The 15,803-nt window shown below is 40.8% G+C and overlaps 4 protein-coding genes across 4 annotated transcripts; 2 read left to right on the top strand and 2 right to left on the bottom strand.

Annotated features, from left to right (window-relative positions):
* Positions 1-295: 295 nt before the first annotated feature.
* LOC149025539 (Tetratricopeptide repeat (TPR)-like superfamily protein) lies at positions 296-4,016 on the top strand. The gene is made up of 6 exons (XM_089145748.1): positions 296-1,954; positions 2,250-2,381; positions 2,486-2,667; positions 2,787-2,898; positions 3,426-3,560; positions 3,658-4,016. Exons 1-6 carry the CDS (start codon positions 719-721, stop codon positions 3,766-3,768), a joined length of 1,908 nt encoding a protein of 635 aa, XP_089001874.1. The 5' UTR covers positions 296-718; the 3' UTR covers positions 3,769-4,016.
* A 73-nt stretch (positions 4,017-4,089) lies between these two features.
* LOC149025538 (uncharacterized) lies at positions 4,090-5,631 on the bottom strand. Its single transcript, XM_089145751.1, has 2 exons — positions 4,475-5,631; positions 4,090-4,233 (listed from the first exon to the last, which is right to left on the bottom strand). Exons 1-2 carry the CDS (start codon positions 5,474-5,476, stop codon positions 4,090-4,092), a joined length of 1,146 nt encoding a protein of 381 aa, XP_089001877.1. The 5' UTR covers positions 5,477-5,631.
* Positions 5,632-6,339: 708 nt separating this feature from the next.
* Positions 6,340-9,101, bottom strand: LOC149025537 (protein trichome birefringence-like 40). The gene is made up of 5 exons (XM_089145749.1): positions 8,645-9,101; positions 8,378-8,549; positions 7,669-7,844; positions 7,043-7,201; positions 6,340-6,918 (listed from the first exon to the last, which is right to left on the bottom strand). Exons 1-5 carry the CDS (start codon positions 9,034-9,036, stop codon positions 6,627-6,629), a joined length of 1,191 nt encoding a protein of 396 aa, XP_089001875.1. The 5' UTR covers positions 9,037-9,101; the 3' UTR covers positions 6,340-6,626.
* A 3,910-nt stretch (positions 9,102-13,011) lies between these two features.
* Positions 13,012-15,295, top strand: TBL31 (trichome birefringence-like protein (DUF828)). The gene is made up of 5 exons (XM_089145750.1): positions 13,012-13,527; positions 13,814-13,985; positions 14,283-14,482; positions 14,570-14,716; positions 14,822-15,295. The coding sequence occupies exons 1-5, from the start codon at positions 13,151-13,153 to the stop codon at positions 15,183-15,185; spliced, it is 1,260 nt and encodes a 419-aa protein (XP_089001876.1). The 5' UTR covers positions 13,012-13,150; the 3' UTR covers positions 15,186-15,295.
* The last annotated feature ends 508 nt before the right edge of the window (positions 15,296-15,803 follow it).

Here is a 15,803-nt window from a genome sequence, read left to right as displayed (position 1 = left end):
ACCAGGGTCTTGTTGACCTCAAGAGTCGCAAGATTCAAGAGTGGGGTTGAGCCGATGATCCGACCTTAATATCACTGATCGAAATTGGAGATTAGTACAAGATTTTGATGGAAATTTGGAGAAACATCGGAATAAAGAGAAGCAGTTGTAGGGGTTGTGGGCCCCGTGGAATTGTTTTTTGAGTTATTGCTAATCCAGTAATCCTACCGTTACAGTGTACGTTTTCGTCTTACCGCCTTCTGTTTCCAAATTGAATAGAAAGTGTACTACAACTGAACCGAACCAAATGGAATCCATTCCTTTCTCAACTCTCTCTCTCTCTCTCTCTTTGTTTCCATCCATTTTTTAATTACTCCATTCAGTAGCACCATGAACCATTTTCCCTCCATCAACTCTTCTTTCACTTTTTTTAATTTATTTTATTCCTCTTTAAAAAACTGTGAATCCAAGGAAAGATGACCGTTCCTCGTCATCCGTGCCGGCCGTCTCGTAATCTCTCCTAAATCTTCTCCTCTCCCACCCTATCGATTCTCTGTCTGTTCCTCCGTCTGCGTTTTTTTCCATTTCTTTTGTCATAACTTCCGAGTTTGAGGCTGTAAGTAAGACAGACAGCTATGGTTTTGGATCTTTCGTCTATCTCGCTGCTTGACTAGATTAGTTCAAGCTGAAGTTTTTCTGAAGAAAACCTCTTCTGGGTTGGTTCTGGTTTGGTGCTTCAATGGTTGAAGGTGAGGTGAAACGGGCAATGCGGCCCAGAACTCCAGAAAACCACACTCCAAAGCACATATCTTCTTCCAGCACTGCAAATGCAAAGCCTCCCACCAAGCATGCTTCCTACCTCACATTCGGTCTCTTGTCGTCTCGTTCTCGTCGTCCCTCCCCTGCGAAAGTTCAACCACGACCGCAAGACCTTACAGATCAGCTTCGCAACTATGTCCAGGATTTGCTTGAGGAAGTGTCTCGCCTCAAGACGGAACTGCTTGCGCAAAAGCTTCTGAAAGAGTCTGCTGCCATCGTTCCTGTTCTGGAGAGGGAGATCACTTCCAAAGATGCAGAGCTTGAACAGTCGGCCAGGAGGATAGAGAGTTTAGAGGCTGACAACGAGAGTTTGAGATGGGAACTAGAAACTGTACGGGCAAAGCTGGAAGCGGAGCGGAAAGATAACGAGGAGAAGGTCAAGGAGATGGAGGTAGAGATCAGGGAACTGAATAGGACGGTTCAGGAAAGGAATCGAGTTGCTGAATCAAAGGCTTTATGCACCGAAACAGGAGAAGCTGATGAGTTGTCGATATCTCAGAGATTTCAGGGGCTAATTGATGCGTCTGCTAAGTCGAATCTGCTAAAGAACTTGAAGAAGGGGTGGAAATGGACGGACAATGCCTCGAACCAGGAGTATCAGAGAAATGAGGTTGCAGATCCGAAGACAGAAGATCTAGAGAAGGAACCGCTTGAGCAGTCTCGCTGCATTCCAGAGGAAGACTCTTATGTTCCTGAGTCGACCATATATTTTACGAAGCCTCGTGGTCCTAGGATTCCAAAACCCCCTCCAAGACCTTCAAAATCACCATCATTATCCTCTTCATCTTCAGAATCCTTTTCAACAGCATCCTCATCTTCCTCCTGTTCTTCATCATCATCATCAGTTTCCTCTACGATAATGGACAGCGAATCTTCGACGGAGAAGGTAGATCCGCCACCTGTTCCACCACCACCGCCGCCGCCGTCGACGAAAGCCGCGCCTCCACCGCCACCTCTGCCGCCATTGTGGTCCAAGGGTTCCAAACCTGCTGCAACGAAGGTGAGGCGGATGCCGGAGTTGGTCGAGTTTTATAACTCAATGATGCGCAGGGATTCAAGGAGGGACTCCGGTGCCGGAGTTTCCGACATTCCGGCATCTGTGAGTGCTCGCAACATGATCGGTGAGATCGAGAATCGTTCCGCACACTTGCTCGCTGTAAGTCTCCTCCGGTTCCTTCCATTCTGGTTTGCACTTTTCTGTTTCAGTAAATTTACAAAATTGCCACTGTGCAATGTGGCATATTTTAAAAGACTAAACTGCCCTTTTCGCTTTTTATTTTCAATCTGACAACATTGACCATATCTTCAAGATCATATGAGACAAACTTCTGATATTTTTTTGCCTAAACTACCCCTATATTTTTGTTCGAATTTGCTGTGATGCCACCGTTCTGCTGGCTGATTTATGTTCTAATATTTGCTAGCTATTTGGTTATCATCTCTGTTACCAGATAAAGACGGACGTCGAAACTCAGGGAGAATTCATTCAATTTCTGATAAAAGAAGTCCAAAATGCTGCGTTTACAGACATTCAAGATGTGGTGGCCTTCGTCAAGTGGCTTGATGATGAGCTCTCTTATCTGGTTTGTATTTCCCTCCTAAAAACCCATTTTCAAATTGGTGGAAAGTGGGATAACGCCGAAATAAACATGTATTTCCGCTATTGCACACTTTTTGGTTACAACAGGTGGACGAGAGGGCTGTTCTCAAACACTTCGATTGGCCAGAGCAGAAGGCTGACGCATTGCGAGAAGCTGCATTTGGTTACTCTGATCTCAAAAAGCTCGAAGCCGAGGCTTCATCTTTTCGAGATAACACTCGCCAACCTTGTGGTCCAGCACTCAAGAAGATGCAGGCGTTGCTTGACAAGTATACTTCTCTGTCCCTCCCACTGTGTTTCAGAATTGCTAGACTAGGGATGCTCACTTTTATCATTTTCTATGTTTGCCAAAATTAATGGCAACTAATGTTCCTTCGTTTTTTAACAGATTAGAGCATGGCGTGTACAACTTGTCCCGTATGAGAGAACCTGCAACGAATCGATATAAGTTATTCAATATACCCTCTGAATGGATGCTAGAAACTGGATTTGTTAGCCAGGTATATCATACTTCATAACTTTTTTTTGTTTAAATCAAGTTCTTTTTTCGTTTTTCTAAGAAATCCCACAACACAATTCGGAAGGGAGCGGATGTTAAATGCGTAGAAACACTTATAATCCGCAATATATTAATTAGTCTAGTGATTCGGAATCCCTGTCTGAAAATTTTACAATGATATTTTGGAACGGCATTGATGATCTGTTTGATACCCTCAAGAAGTAAAGATTGCATAGGGACAGAATGGTGTGACTTTTAACAATTGCCTCGTTTTCTAGTGCTCTCATGCGTCCATACTCCATATCTGGAAGCTCACATATGACACACGTAAATTTATGTACTTGTCTCTGTCTCTTTGACCGAGAATCCGAAAGGCTCTTTTTTCGCTTTGTGGCCCCTGCTGTTTCTCCATTCGAGAGCATCAGAAGACCAGACGCCTGGACCCTTTGTGCCTTTTGATAGAATATTGATACTAAACTCAAGATCTCATTTCTTATTACGAGGAAACTAATATTATGTAATACACAGATCAAGTTGGCATCTGTGAAGCTTGCAATGAAGTACATGAAAAGGGTCTCGGCAGAACTTGAAGGAGCTGGGGGTAGCCCAGAAGACGAGGAACTGATGCGCCAAGGAGTGAAGTTTGCTTTTCGAGTTCATCAGGTAATAAAAATCCTCACCTTCCCCATTTCCTTCCTTCCTTTTTGAGAACATCAATATACAAGGCCTAGTTCATATTTCTAAAATCATCCATGAACAGTTTGCTGGAGGTTTTGATGCGGATACAATGTTGGCATTCAAGGAATTGAAAGACAAAGCAGATAAAGCTAGATCAATCCATCTTCATCAGACCCAAAAGCCACAAGAATAGCAATTGGTCGTTTTGCCGTAAATCTTTTTGATAAATGGTGTACTCTGAACGCCCAGAATCAAGTCTCAACTTGAACGCGTTCTTATTTCATATAATTATAAGTTCAGACGTGGGGACTCCCTCCTTTCCCACAAAAGGATAAGAGAAAGTTTGCTTCTTGCTAACCTGTAGCAAACCCAAATCTTTCCTGTAAAGATAGGAGCTGTTTGTTGTGTAAATTTTCTACCATTTATTTCATTTTCATTCTAATTTTATTCGTCATATTTGTACATAAAGACAAACAAGACCCAAGGGCCGTTAGACTCCAACTCCCCGTAGGTTTCATCCTTTCCGCGGAGTCTGCTCCCCTACCACCATTTCTTTGGCGTGCTGTGCGATTTCGGCTACGGTTTCGCCCACAGCTCCTAATAGCTCGCTGAAGGCCCCCAAGTGTCCTCGTTCCTCACGCGGCCTCATTGTCTCTTCCTGAAACACAGTGGATTGATTACAAAAAAATAAGAAATTTTCTCGGCCCAGAAGAAAGGAGAACCAATGGCTTCTTAAACCCAGCCCAGTCTGGATCAGCTGATCTGACCCAGAACGAGAGCTGTGATTTGTGTATACATTGGTTCGGGATTACGGCAAAGGATGTAGATTTCACCTCAGCTTTAGAGTGGCTGTTGAACCACATCAGAGTTTATGTAGATATGTAACAAATAAAACTGACCTCTGCTTTCCATGACATCTCCGCATCTCTCTGCATTTCTTCTGTAAACTCTGCCGGCTCTTGAGGCGCCTCGGGTGTCTTGTTAGCAGAATCCATTTTCTCGGCTGAAAGCTCTGCCACCTTATGACCAGCGGCAGCTGCTGCCTCTGCAGCTTCCACTGCTTTTTCAGCCGTGTAATGGGCAACACCCAAACCAACCATGGTGGCCTTCTGCGCTGTCGAAGAAGCTAGCTGTTTAGTACCTTCCAAAGTGGCATCTTTGGCTGCCACTGCTTTCTCACCAGCATAACTTGCAGTACTCTTAGCCACATTCACAGCAGTGTCTTTCATCCCGGCGATTTTCTCACCAGCATAATTTGCAGTACTCTTACCCACGTTCAAAGCAGCGTCTTTAGCCCCTGCGGTTTTCTCGCCAGCGTAACTTGCAGTTCTCTTGGCCATACTCACAGCCGTGTCCTTAGCCCCAACAGTTTTCTCCTCAGCGTAGTGTAAGGCTGCCTCGGAGCCCTTCACTACAGCATACTTCGTTTTCTCTGTTGCCAGCACCGTGTAGTTAAGGGCAGTCTTTCCAGCTCCAGCGATTGTATCTTTGGCGGCCGAAACTCCCTTCTGACCCTTCTCGGTGGCGTATTCATAATCCTGCTGATCTTTGGCTATGGCCTCCTCCGATGCATGGTGTGTAGCATTGGGTAGCATAATGGCTTCTGTGGATTTCTGTTGTGCTTCTGCTCTGTACTTCCCGATCTCCTCTAGCGACAGCGGTTGCGTTTCTTTATTGGCTTGAACGCGTGGGTCAGTTCCAGTCTTGGAGTGGGTTTCATGTTCATCGCGGGTGCCGAGAGCCGCCGTGCCTTTGGCTCTCTCAGCAAGGGATTCAAAGTGCTTGGTCATCTTGGGAACTCTCTCTTTCTCCACGGGAACTTTACTGGTCCCGTCACTCTTCTCAGCTTTCTCTAAAGCTCCTTTTCGCTCTTCAATCTTTTCAATTTTCTCAGAAGCCATTGCCGATGTGTGTATTTTTCTGGAGATAAGATGGATGAGAATCGTATCGAGAGAATTCTCAGTGGCAGATGATAGGACGGAATTGAATTGAAGGTGGAAAGGGTGAAGAATTTAAAACTGGGAGGCATGGTGGCGGTTTCAGTTTGAAGCAGAACGTGGAGGATAGGCTTGAACTGGAGGGCGACAAGTGTCAGTTGGTTTGAGACTACGTGTCGGCGACTCATAGTCATAGAGTTAGTTACACGCCGGCTTAGATAGGTCACCTCGTGTTTTGGCACATTTCATGGATCCACTAGGCCCAACTCAGCCCAATCTGGGTGAATCCAAAGACGAAATTTTCTTCAGCATAGATTGGAATTTCATTTCTGAAGATGTGATCTTGTTTTTTATAAGAAATAAACATTAGTTCTTTCATGGTAAAAAAATATTATTATTATTTCTCATATTTTAAATCTAACCCTGGACCATGGGTAACTCTGGTTTGCTTGGCTTGAGACAAGAAGAAGAAGAAGAAAGTGAGTGGAGACTGACTTCAATAAGAGAAGAATTTAGTAGATAAAGTAGTGTTAAATGAGCAAGTGGGTATTTATAGTTGAACATGTGTCTCCTTAGCCGTTAGAAAGAGTCAAATCCATGAGCTCTTCAACACTACGCAAGTTATTTCAAGTTTAGTCCGTTCCTTTATTCGAAGTAGAGTAATTCTATGAGCTCAAATCGTCTACAGCGCCCAGTTATGAACTTCTAACCATTGAATTATTTGCAGTTTAGCTTGATTGATAAACCAAACTGGATAGGTGAGCCTAAAAATATTATAATCAGGTGGAAAATCAAGGGAGCACATGGCGTTGCTGCCACTTAGAAGATTTGATTCATAAGATTTCATTTGATTAAAGGAGAATTTCATGCTGGAAATGATCATTTGGCTTCATGAGTAGTTACTTTACAATTCAAATAAATGAGCCCCATTATTAACCACCCTGTGTGCAAAAGGAAAACCCAAAAAGAGAAATTTTGAGTGATGCCTTCCGCCTTTCACCTGATCACCCTACAGTACCCAAGAAATAAAATTCAAATCTAGAAATCAATGGGGGGAAGCAAACAATTCAATTGTTGCAGATTTGAAAACAATCTCTCTCGGTTGTTACTGTTGTCAAAGGCCGAGAGCAGCATAGAGGAGCTGGTTCCAAGTGTCAGGAAGTCCAGGAAGGCACCAGTGGCTGCAGTCAAGGTTACTGTGCCCACCACTGTAGGTGGAGGGATGTGCGTCCTTTCTGAGCTGTGACAGCCTTGTTACGTCTAGAAGATACACAGGCTTCTTTATACGGCTCAGCACTTTGTTCACCACAATTGCTCCAGCAGGTATACCTCCTGGGTAGATATACCCTGTCAAGGGTTTCATCTCTCCATAGCAACTCTTTGCTGGTTCATTCCACTCCTTCCCCCTGTCATAGTTTAATTCAGAAACTTGATCTCAGGATTCTTTCTTCTTCAGCCTTTGGGAAAGAAAAGAAAAAGGCAACATTTTGAAAAATAGGTAGAGACTAGAGAGAGGAGAGAGAAGCATACATGTAATGTGTGGGAGAGATCCCCTGGAAGAAGACCTTTGTTTTGGTGGGGTCCACGTTTCGGTTCACCCATCTGGCCCATGTCGTCAGCCCTTTATAATATGCCACCAGACGGTTCATATCTTTGTAGAGCTTGTTGCCCTCTTGTATGTAGTTCCACCTGCACAACATTAGTAGCCAGCCAATGGAAGATTAGTGGAATGGTTAAGAACTTCATCTCCACTAAGACATCGATCTAAACTGGCCTGGAACAGGATCTGATCATATTTTTTTAAACAAATGTTGGATTTGAGTTACAAAATAACTCGCTCTGCCAGGGTCTGGTAAGGTTCAAGTTTAACCCTCAAATCAATTCGATCTAACCTTACCCCTACATTGTGTTAATTTAGTCAAACACTGTCAATAGAGCAAATGGGTCGAGTCAGTCTGAACCAACCCTACCCGAGAGTAAGGGTGTCAATCGGTACTGTTTTGGTAATTCGTTAAGGTACTAACTTTGAATACCGAAAACCAAAATTGTACCGTACTTAATTTACAGAGTGTATCAGTATTTGCAAAAATAGTTTCGTACGATTTCAGTATTAAATCAATGCGAGAAAACACAATATCTAAGAAAGAAGATCTTACGGTTGAGATCTTCCTGTGTGGGTCCACCAATGCCAAGAGTTGAAGATCAGCATGTCCATGCCCTTCCACGCGTTCCCATTCCGCATGGAATCAATCTTTAGAACCAGCCCCACCTTCTCACGAACGAGATCCACAAGGTACGGTGTTCGATACAGTAACACTGTAACCCGGTAGTCCTGCATAACACCGAAGCATAAAAGAGACGGAAATAAACCGTGTTTCACAGAAAAGGTTAAAACCACTTTTGTAACCCGTGCACCACCGCTATCTTAACCATACTGAGGAAGAAAAGAAACAGTCTTCTCTCTCTCCTTTCTACATTTTTTGTTTTCAATCAGGATTTCAAACATGAATCCTTGGGTGGTTTGAAAATGGCTCTCTTCAATCTACTTCCTCAATTTTTTTTTCTGGAATAGTTTTAAGTGCATATGGGTCTCCTCGATTCTGCAAATTTCAGTCAATTATTACCGGAATTTGTCTCATTAAGATATAAGCTGTTCTTTCAAACAAAACGAGAAAAGACCTCCCCAGCCTCCATGGTTGCTTTCTGAGGACGAATTGAAAAAGAAAAAGAAAAAGCAAAACCAAAAGATTCAAACATGACCAGTTGCGAGCAATGATTCCAAGTTTGAAAAAAGTGAGGAGGAAAAAGCATCAACTATATGCAAATGGAGAAGAAGAAAGGAAGGGAAAAAGAAAAAGAGCCAACCTCAAATGTCACTGAAGAAAGAGTTCCCCTCTTCACCACGGTAAACCTGGCTTTGGGTACAGAAGCATGAATCAAGCAGTTTAGTGATTCCCACTGGTTGAGGCTCAGTGAGTCACCCACGAACATTATTTTCTTCCCTCTCCATCTCATCAGGAATTCCAATCCATTAAACCTGTTCAAAGCTCAAACAGTTGATAATGCAGCAAAGAAGAATGAAGAGACACAGTGGCAGACTATTTAACTCAAGGGAAGTAACTAAGTAAGTACCTGGGCAGGTCACAGCCACTGGGTTTCCACCTGTATTTGAGGTACATCTTATCTGGTCTGCCATATTTTTGGCAATTGAACTCTGGATCTATAAAGGGACAGCTTAAAGGGCTGTAGCTCTGATAAGAAGCATCAAAAACCCAACTCCCTTGAAACAGATTGCATCTGCTCCTAAGCATTTGAGAGCTGCTGCTACTGCTTCCATTGTACCACAGCTCTTCCTCTGCTCTGCCTCGTTGGAGGAACAAAAAAAGCTGAAGAAGAAGAATGGGTAAGTACAGGAAAGCCTGGAATCGATAACCCATTTTGGGTTTCGATCCTGGAGCTGAAGAAAAAAACAAGACTGAAGCCTGAAGGTTGGAAGATAAAAGCTGCTTAATTAAGACTTGCATAAATAGGAGCAAAAGCAAAAGACAGATGAGAAAATATTTTGGTGATAAGTGAACGTGGAAAGTGGATGTTCCAGTAAATCTTTTGGGCTCGCATACCTTTGTGTAAATTATCATCATTTGGTTGGTTGATCCTCTACTTTTTCTTTTCTATTTTTTTTTTTTTAATCATTTGAATGTGCTTTTCTGCTTCGACCCTAAAATTTTTTTTGCTTCTCTGCTTTGTATACTTTTTTATTTTATGATTCCTTAATATCTTAAAATATTTTTGAGCTCAGGTGAAGATAGTCAAATATTACAGCACCATGGAGAGTTTGGATAAGTTATCTGAGACAGAGTGAGAGCTGCCATTTGGGGGAGGTAGTATTCTTAGTTACCGATAAAAATATGACACAAAATCAAAATGATTTTTACGAGTTCATATCAAAAGTTTTCCAACAAGGTATCTTATTCGAATAATTGTTTCAGTCGGATATGGATTTTACCAAATTCCATCCTATCAGTTTTCAGACAGATTCAAAATTCTATACACTACAAATATGGATCCAAATGTGATTTTAGTTATCCAATTACATGAATTCATACTTGAATTGGTTTACCATGGCTTGATTGCAAGCCATGTAAGCTTTTACATGTCCTTAATAGTGAGCTGGTCTTCTTAAAAACTGCAACTCATATAAAAGCAAAGGGTAGTGAGATTGGGTTCAACTAAATACTTTCCTTGCATCTGGTTGCCCATTCTAAGGAATCTGAAAATTATAAGTCCAGAACAACTTATTTCTGGGTGCATATGCTCCAGAGATTCTCGAACGATGGTCCTACCGAACCCCTCGATTCTTTTGCATAGTCTGGGGGCCAACTGCAGCAGAGTAGCGGGGCATAGCGGCGCCCTCGCCTGGCGACATTTCCGGACCTAGCAACAGACGGCGAGCTGGGCCTGAATATAAATAAGATTTAATACCGAAATAATGACTCAATCAGGAAGTTAGATAATAAAACCAATAGAAATAAAAAGTGGTGGTCCATATATAAAAGACTAATGAATGGTATTTTGTCAAATTTATATGCATGGTTTGTAACAGTGAAAATGATATTAAATAGGTTGTAAGTTGTAACATTGATTTTAATTACACATACCAAATATAAAGAGCACTCAACAGCAAATGGAAAATGGAATTTCACTAAGAATTGATTTAAGAAAAAATATCAAGAATCATTTCATAAAGATCAAAAACTAATGAGAAATACAAATATTATTTGTCAATCTGAAAAAAAGATGCTAGGGGTGGCAGGGGATCAATACGACATAAGACTCATGGAGTATAAAAAAAGTGTGTGTGGAAGTCAACATCAAAATTTTTGACGTGATGGGTGCCCCCCCCGCTCCCCTTCCCCGGCTCCGGCCCGCTAAAGTGATTCATTAATCCTTTCAAACAATGGGACAAAGAAGGTCTTAAAAGAGAATCTAATTAATCTATCTATAATGACAATTCTTCCAATTAAATCATGAGGTTTTAACAAGAAAACTAATAATAAACCAGATATCTTTTTTTAATTATTAATTACATACAAATGGGTAAAATGAGAGTGAATTTGAAAATCAATTCTTCACTCCCAAGGTATGGTTTTGATTGTTCTGAAGGGTGAAACGTCGCTGTCACACCATATTTTCTTGCTTAGGATATACACTTTCTTGCTTAACAATGGAGATCTTTATGATCCATTTTTCCATCATTTTAGTGAGTGACAACCATAACTGAAAGGAAGATAACAAAGAAATGGACTGTGGAGAGAAAAAGTTAAGAAGACTTTTTATGTTACAGCAAGCTTGGCCCCTCACTGGGCAAGAAATGGAGATAAGAAGAACAAATAATTAAAATGGTTGTCTTCCTCATTGTCTTGTTGTTCTTTTCATCACAAACCACAAATTTTAAATAAAAACCATTTCATGGCGGCTCCCAGCTACACTGGACTATATGACTAAAAAGAAATGTACCCACAAGATTTATGAACCAACAATTTTAAATCTAGAGAGGCCCAAAGCAACTCTATTTTGTAAATGAATTAATGAACCACTAGAAGCCAAACAATTTAAGGGTTGTTGTCTCTTACTTTAATCAAAGGTGGGGCAAAAGAATTACTATTATAGAGTTAAAAAAAAGGGGGAAAACAAAATGGGAAGGCATGGATTCTCATTTGGCTCATATTTGAAATGGAACCTTGATTAATGTATGGTTGTGTGTGAAAGTACTTCTGGTAAAGATGATATTAGACTTTTTATTCATGTAGGGTCCAATCAAACTTTAACCCTAATTTTAATTTAAGATTGAGAAAAATTTCCCAGACCTATTTGAATTTAAGATAGATCAGGACAAACACTCAGCTTGACAAGACTAAACTTGCACTCCTAAAGGATCCATGTGCATATTTATTCTAATATTACTTGAAGGCAACGCATGTACCATGTTTTCAACTTTGGTCGTGCATTCCGCGGATCTGGAGTTTTTACGCCAGAAACGTATGGTCTCCTGCTGCTTGTGGTCTCCATGTTTGCATCTTCAAAAAATGGTAGTTCAAAACCAAGATCCAGCCCCATTTGTCGCGACAACCTAATCTCCGCCATTGTAGCGTGTTTTGTCTCCGCCCTCGGGGGATGTTGTATCTTCGCTTTTGTGGCGTGTCTATATCTATGTCCACCTTTGTGGTGTGTCTCCGCGAGCGTTGGCGGTGGATATGTATATTATATCCATTGTGCTTAATTGGTATTGTGGCTGCTACGACCATTATTCTAAGGGTTTTTTGGGCTCAACCCATCCCTTAGCTTGGATGATCCTGTTTATTGCATGTATGATAGTTTGGTTAATTTCCACTCCTTTGTTCGGACCGAACCTTGTAATTTCATGCATCTATCTTTTGTATTTTTTTTTCTTTTGTTTGCTGTATGTCTCTGTATTTTTTTTCAAGTTTATGAATGAAGTCTTTAATTTCTTACAAAAAAAAAAAAAAAAAACCAATAGATTTCATAAGATTAGCATAGTTTCCTTGTATATATATATATTTTACACTATTGGAGCAGCCGAAGGAGAAAGAACCCCATCAAGTTGAATCCGGATCTTCTCTCCGTCGGGGGAGCACAGAGTGCTCCCCCATGGCTTCCTGACCACATATATCAGTGGGGCCCATAGTGTGAAAAATTTATATATATTTTTTTTCCACAGGTGTTTTTTATCGTGGGCCCCAAGGAGAAGAGACACTTGTGCTCCCCATCGGGGTCGGTGATCCGGACTCCATCAAGCTCCCAACACAAAGTTGCTTCAATTTGTAAGACCAATGCCTCTAAGTGAAGAGGTCACAAATTCAACCTCGCTGATAGAATATATAATATCCATATTCCTTATATATAAAAAGTGCCCTTGTACCAAAAGAAAAAGAATCACACTAAAGTCTTTGAGATCCTAAGAACCCTTTACCTATATAATCACTGTATTATATCATGGATCATAACATTACCAACTCACTAACAAAGGGCCTAACATTTCACCAAAAAAAAAAAACAAAAAACAAAGGGCCTAACAAACTCCACCTACCTTACTCTTTCTTTTCCTTTCTATTTTGGGGGGTTTGGCAAAGATCCATTTGGTTTCTCATACTTCAAAGGAAGGAGTAGATTTGTCCTTATCACTGATGGTAAGTGAAGTTGATATCAGATGACTAAGTTTGCCTAATTTCTTCTAAAAGAACTGAAATGAAGGATCTTTCTATAAAGAATCTGAGTAGTCAAATATTTCGGTTGTGGGCCAATTCAAAAACATTATTTCTATCTACTTGTTAGAATGATCATATTAACCCTGAATGTCGCTCAATGCAACTGCAGCAGCAAATCAAAACTGAGTAGACAAATATTTTGACAGTTCAGGAGCCCTGAAGTCACATCTTCAAATAAGGTGAGGTTGAACATACCAACCGGTGGTTGTTTGTTTGCATGGAGTAGTTCAGAAACACTTAGGATTGAAGCTAACAAGAACAAGCAATCTCTAAATGATCAAATCAATACAATGGCTAGCTATATTGACATTAATTCTCATTCAGGCTGTCTCAGGCTCTCAGGGACCTCACTATGACACCCCCTCGTTCAAATCTTTCCATCTTCCCCTTTGCACTGGCTTCTATTCTTCTGATCGGAGGTACACGAATTTTCCTGGAGAACTTAAAGCAGCGCCATTCAATACTACTACTCCCACCTGATGAGATCTTATCCATTGAAGGCAGAGAATATAGTACTTGGGCTGCTAATTTTTCTGGTGGTGGATCAGTGATTCCGGATGACTGCAATGTATTTGATGGGAGATGGGTGTTTGATAATTCCTTCCAGCCTCTCTACACTGACGAAAGCTGCCCCTATTTGAGCAGACAAGTGACTTGCCAGAAGAATGGGAGACCAGATTCTCTCTATCAGAACTGGGTATGGAAGCCAACTCAATGTGAATTGCCAAGGTAATACATATTTTCTCCTTGGAACTACTAGTCTTCAAATTCACATAACTTGAGTTAAATGGATACCTGGGGATTGAGATCATACATACAATTTAAGCTGGGTTTAAGCAATAGTCCTTCAATAGGCTTGATTAGCCCTTCTGTAAAATGGATCTTTTGTTAATGTTGTCATGGTTTCTACCTTCTGCATGTCCAGTTAGATATCATATGGGATTGACTGAAATGGGCTAAAGAAACTTGACCCAAAAAAATATATGTTTACAGCTTTAATTTTTTTTCTTCTCAGGTTTGATGCACTGAAGTTGCTGGAGATCTTAAGGAATAAAAGACTAATGTTCGTAGGGGATTCAATACATCGAAGCCAACACCAGTCAATGGTCTGTCTGGTTCAATCTGTCATTCCTGATGGGAAGAAATCAGTTCACAGAAGACCTACCATGAAGATTTTCAGAGCAGAGGTAACATGATCAACTTTCACCTTTTATCCATATGTTACATTATGACATTATTCTTCAGTGAACACCATCTGTGGTTTGTTTTGATATGCTAATCACCCTCTGCTGTCTATTAAATGCTCTGCTTTCTTCATTTGTTTCATTGACATTGCTGGATTTCTCTCCATAACTGAGTAATTAACAAAGCCTTTAGGTACCCACTAGAAGTGTCCTAAAAGAATGGTCTTAATTGGGTTAAAAACAAAATATGATCATTTGGGTAAATCAATTTCATTCTCAGGTTTGATTATCAGTTTTCAGGAGTACAATGCCTCAATTGAGTTCTACTGGGCTCCATTCCTTGTGGAGTCCATTTCAGATCATCCTACGAAACACAGCGTGCATGAGAGACTAGTCAAGCTTGACACCATTGCCAAACACAGCAAACACTGGGAGGGTGTGGATGTACTAGTATTTGAGAGCTACGTATGGTGGATGAACAAGCCCATCATCAATGCTACGTATGCATATACCTCTCTCAGTTCGACTTTCATGTTATATCTTTTTTATTCTTATTCGCATTCGCTCACTTTGTATTCGTTTTACAGAATTGGATCTGATTTTGACATCAAAGAGTATAATGCAACTACTGCATATAGATTAGCATTACAAACTTGGGCAAGCTGGATAGAATCCAGCATTGATAGACGAAAGCAGAGGATCTTCTTTATGGGTTTGTCGCCAACACACTTATGGTGAGTATCAGTAAAGCAGTTCAAATGTATTTAAGAAAAGTAAGATCATCAACGACTTTGAAGGTGCCATTGTGTAGCAAGAAGTAAAAATGATTGATTTTGCAGGAACTCAGAGTGGAAAGTTGGAGGAACTGGAAACTGTTTCAATGAATCTTCTCCAATCCAACATCCATATTGGGGAACTGGCTCAAGTCTTGAAATCATGGGAATAGTACACGATGTCTTGCAGGAACTGAAAGTTGAAGTAACCTTTCTGAACATCACTCAATTGTCTGATTTTCGGAAGGATGGACATACATCTGTGTACACTGAACGAAGAGGAAAGATGTTAACAAGTGAAGAACAAGCTGACCCAAATGCTCATGCTGATTGCATCCACTGGTGTTTGCCTGGAATTCCTGACACATGGAATCAGATACTGTTTTCATATTTGTTAGCTGATTATGGCTTCCTTCAAATGTCAATATAACTCTGAAGAAAATTACAGAGGCTATGGAAATCACTAAGAGGATCGTTTGTAACGAAATAAGATTGATATGACATTTATTAACCAATTTTGAATGGATCAAATGGATTCATTTTTTTTGGTAATCAGCACTTCATTCTGAGATTTAAAAAAAGTACAAACACACCTGCATGAGTACACAAAGTTCGAAACGAACCAAGGAGCAGCAAAAGACCAAACTGTCGTACATGCCATAGACAGGGTCAGCCAGGGTAAGGGTTGGGTCAAACCTAAAATGGATCACGTCCACAAAATCCTTAGAACAAAAACACCACACCCACAAAGGGGGACATACATACAACACCCACATAGGGAGACATACTTTGACATAAAAGTGAGAGCAAATTGGGCCCATTAGGCACATAACATAACACCATGCTTCTCTAGTGCTTGTCCATGATGGCTCTCACTCTGGAAGTAGGTAACTCACCAAGTGCTAGTTCTGATACTAAATGTTAGATATTTAAGCTTACATCAAAATTCTGAAGTTGATGGAATAAGTTGAGTCAAACCCTTAAATCTATCACATACTAAGTTAGCCCAATTTAATACGATCAATCGCATCCCATTGAACAAAAAACG

This window comes from Hakea prostrata, chromosome 2, assembly GCF_041222555.1.
Source record: "Hakea prostrata isolate BN-2017 chromosome 2, UWA_Hpros_2, whole genome shotgun sequence".
In the NCBI taxonomy this organism is placed as follows: domain Eukaryota; kingdom Viridiplantae; phylum Streptophyta; class Magnoliopsida; order Proteales; family Proteaceae; genus Hakea; species Hakea prostrata.
This window is presented reverse-complemented; position numbering and strand designations above follow the sequence as displayed.

What these genes read in the sequence shown, in the direction of transcription:
- LOC149025538 (XM_089145751.1), bottom strand. Translation starts at nt 5,476, where the DNA reads ATGGCTTCTGAGAAAATTGAAAAGATTGAAGAGCGAAAAGGAGCTTTA. An exon ending in AGATGTCATGGAAAGCAGAG is followed by an intron (nt 4,234 to 4,474) that starts GTCAGTTTTATT and finishes ACTGTGTTTCAG; the next exon opens with GAAGAGACAATGAGGCCGCG.
- LOC149025537 (XM_089145749.1), bottom strand. Translation starts at nt 9,036, where the DNA reads ATGCAAGTCTTAATTAAGCAGCTTTTATCTTCCAACCTTCAGGCTTCA. An exon ending in TTTCTTCAGTGACATTTGAG is followed by an intron (nt 7,845 to 8,377) that starts GTTGGCTCTTTT and finishes GGTGTTATGCAG; the next exon opens with GACTACCGGGTTACAGTGTT. An exon ending in CACACAGGAAGATCTCAACC is followed by an intron (nt 7,202 to 7,668) that starts GTAAGATCTTCT and finishes AATGTTGTGCAG; the next exon opens with GTGGAACTACATACAAGAGG.
- TBL31 (XM_089145750.1), top strand. Translation starts at nt 13,151, where the DNA reads ATGACACCCCCTCGTTCAAATCTTTCCATCTTCCCCTTTGCACTGGCT. An exon ending in AAGCCCATCATCAATGCTAC is followed by an intron (nt 14,483 to 14,569) that starts GTATGCATATAC and finishes TTCGTTTTACAG; the next exon opens with AATTGGATCTGATTTTGACA. An exon ending in TTGTCGCCAACACACTTATG is followed by an intron (nt 14,717 to 14,821) that starts GTGAGTATCAGT and finishes TTGATTTTGCAG; the next exon opens with GAACTCAGAGTGGAAAGTTG.
- LOC149025539 (XM_089145748.1), top strand. Translation starts at nt 719, where the DNA reads ATGGTTGAAGGTGAGGTGAAACGGGCAATGCGGCCCAGAACTCCAGAA. An exon ending in ATGCAGGCGTTGCTTGACAA is followed by an intron (nt 2,668 to 2,786) that starts GTATACTTCTCT and finishes GTTTTTTAACAG; the next exon opens with ATTAGAGCATGGCGTGTACA. An exon ending in AAACTGGATTTGTTAGCCAG is followed by an intron (nt 2,899 to 3,425) that starts GTATATCATACT and finishes TGTAATACACAG; the next exon opens with ATCAAGTTGGCATCTGTGAA.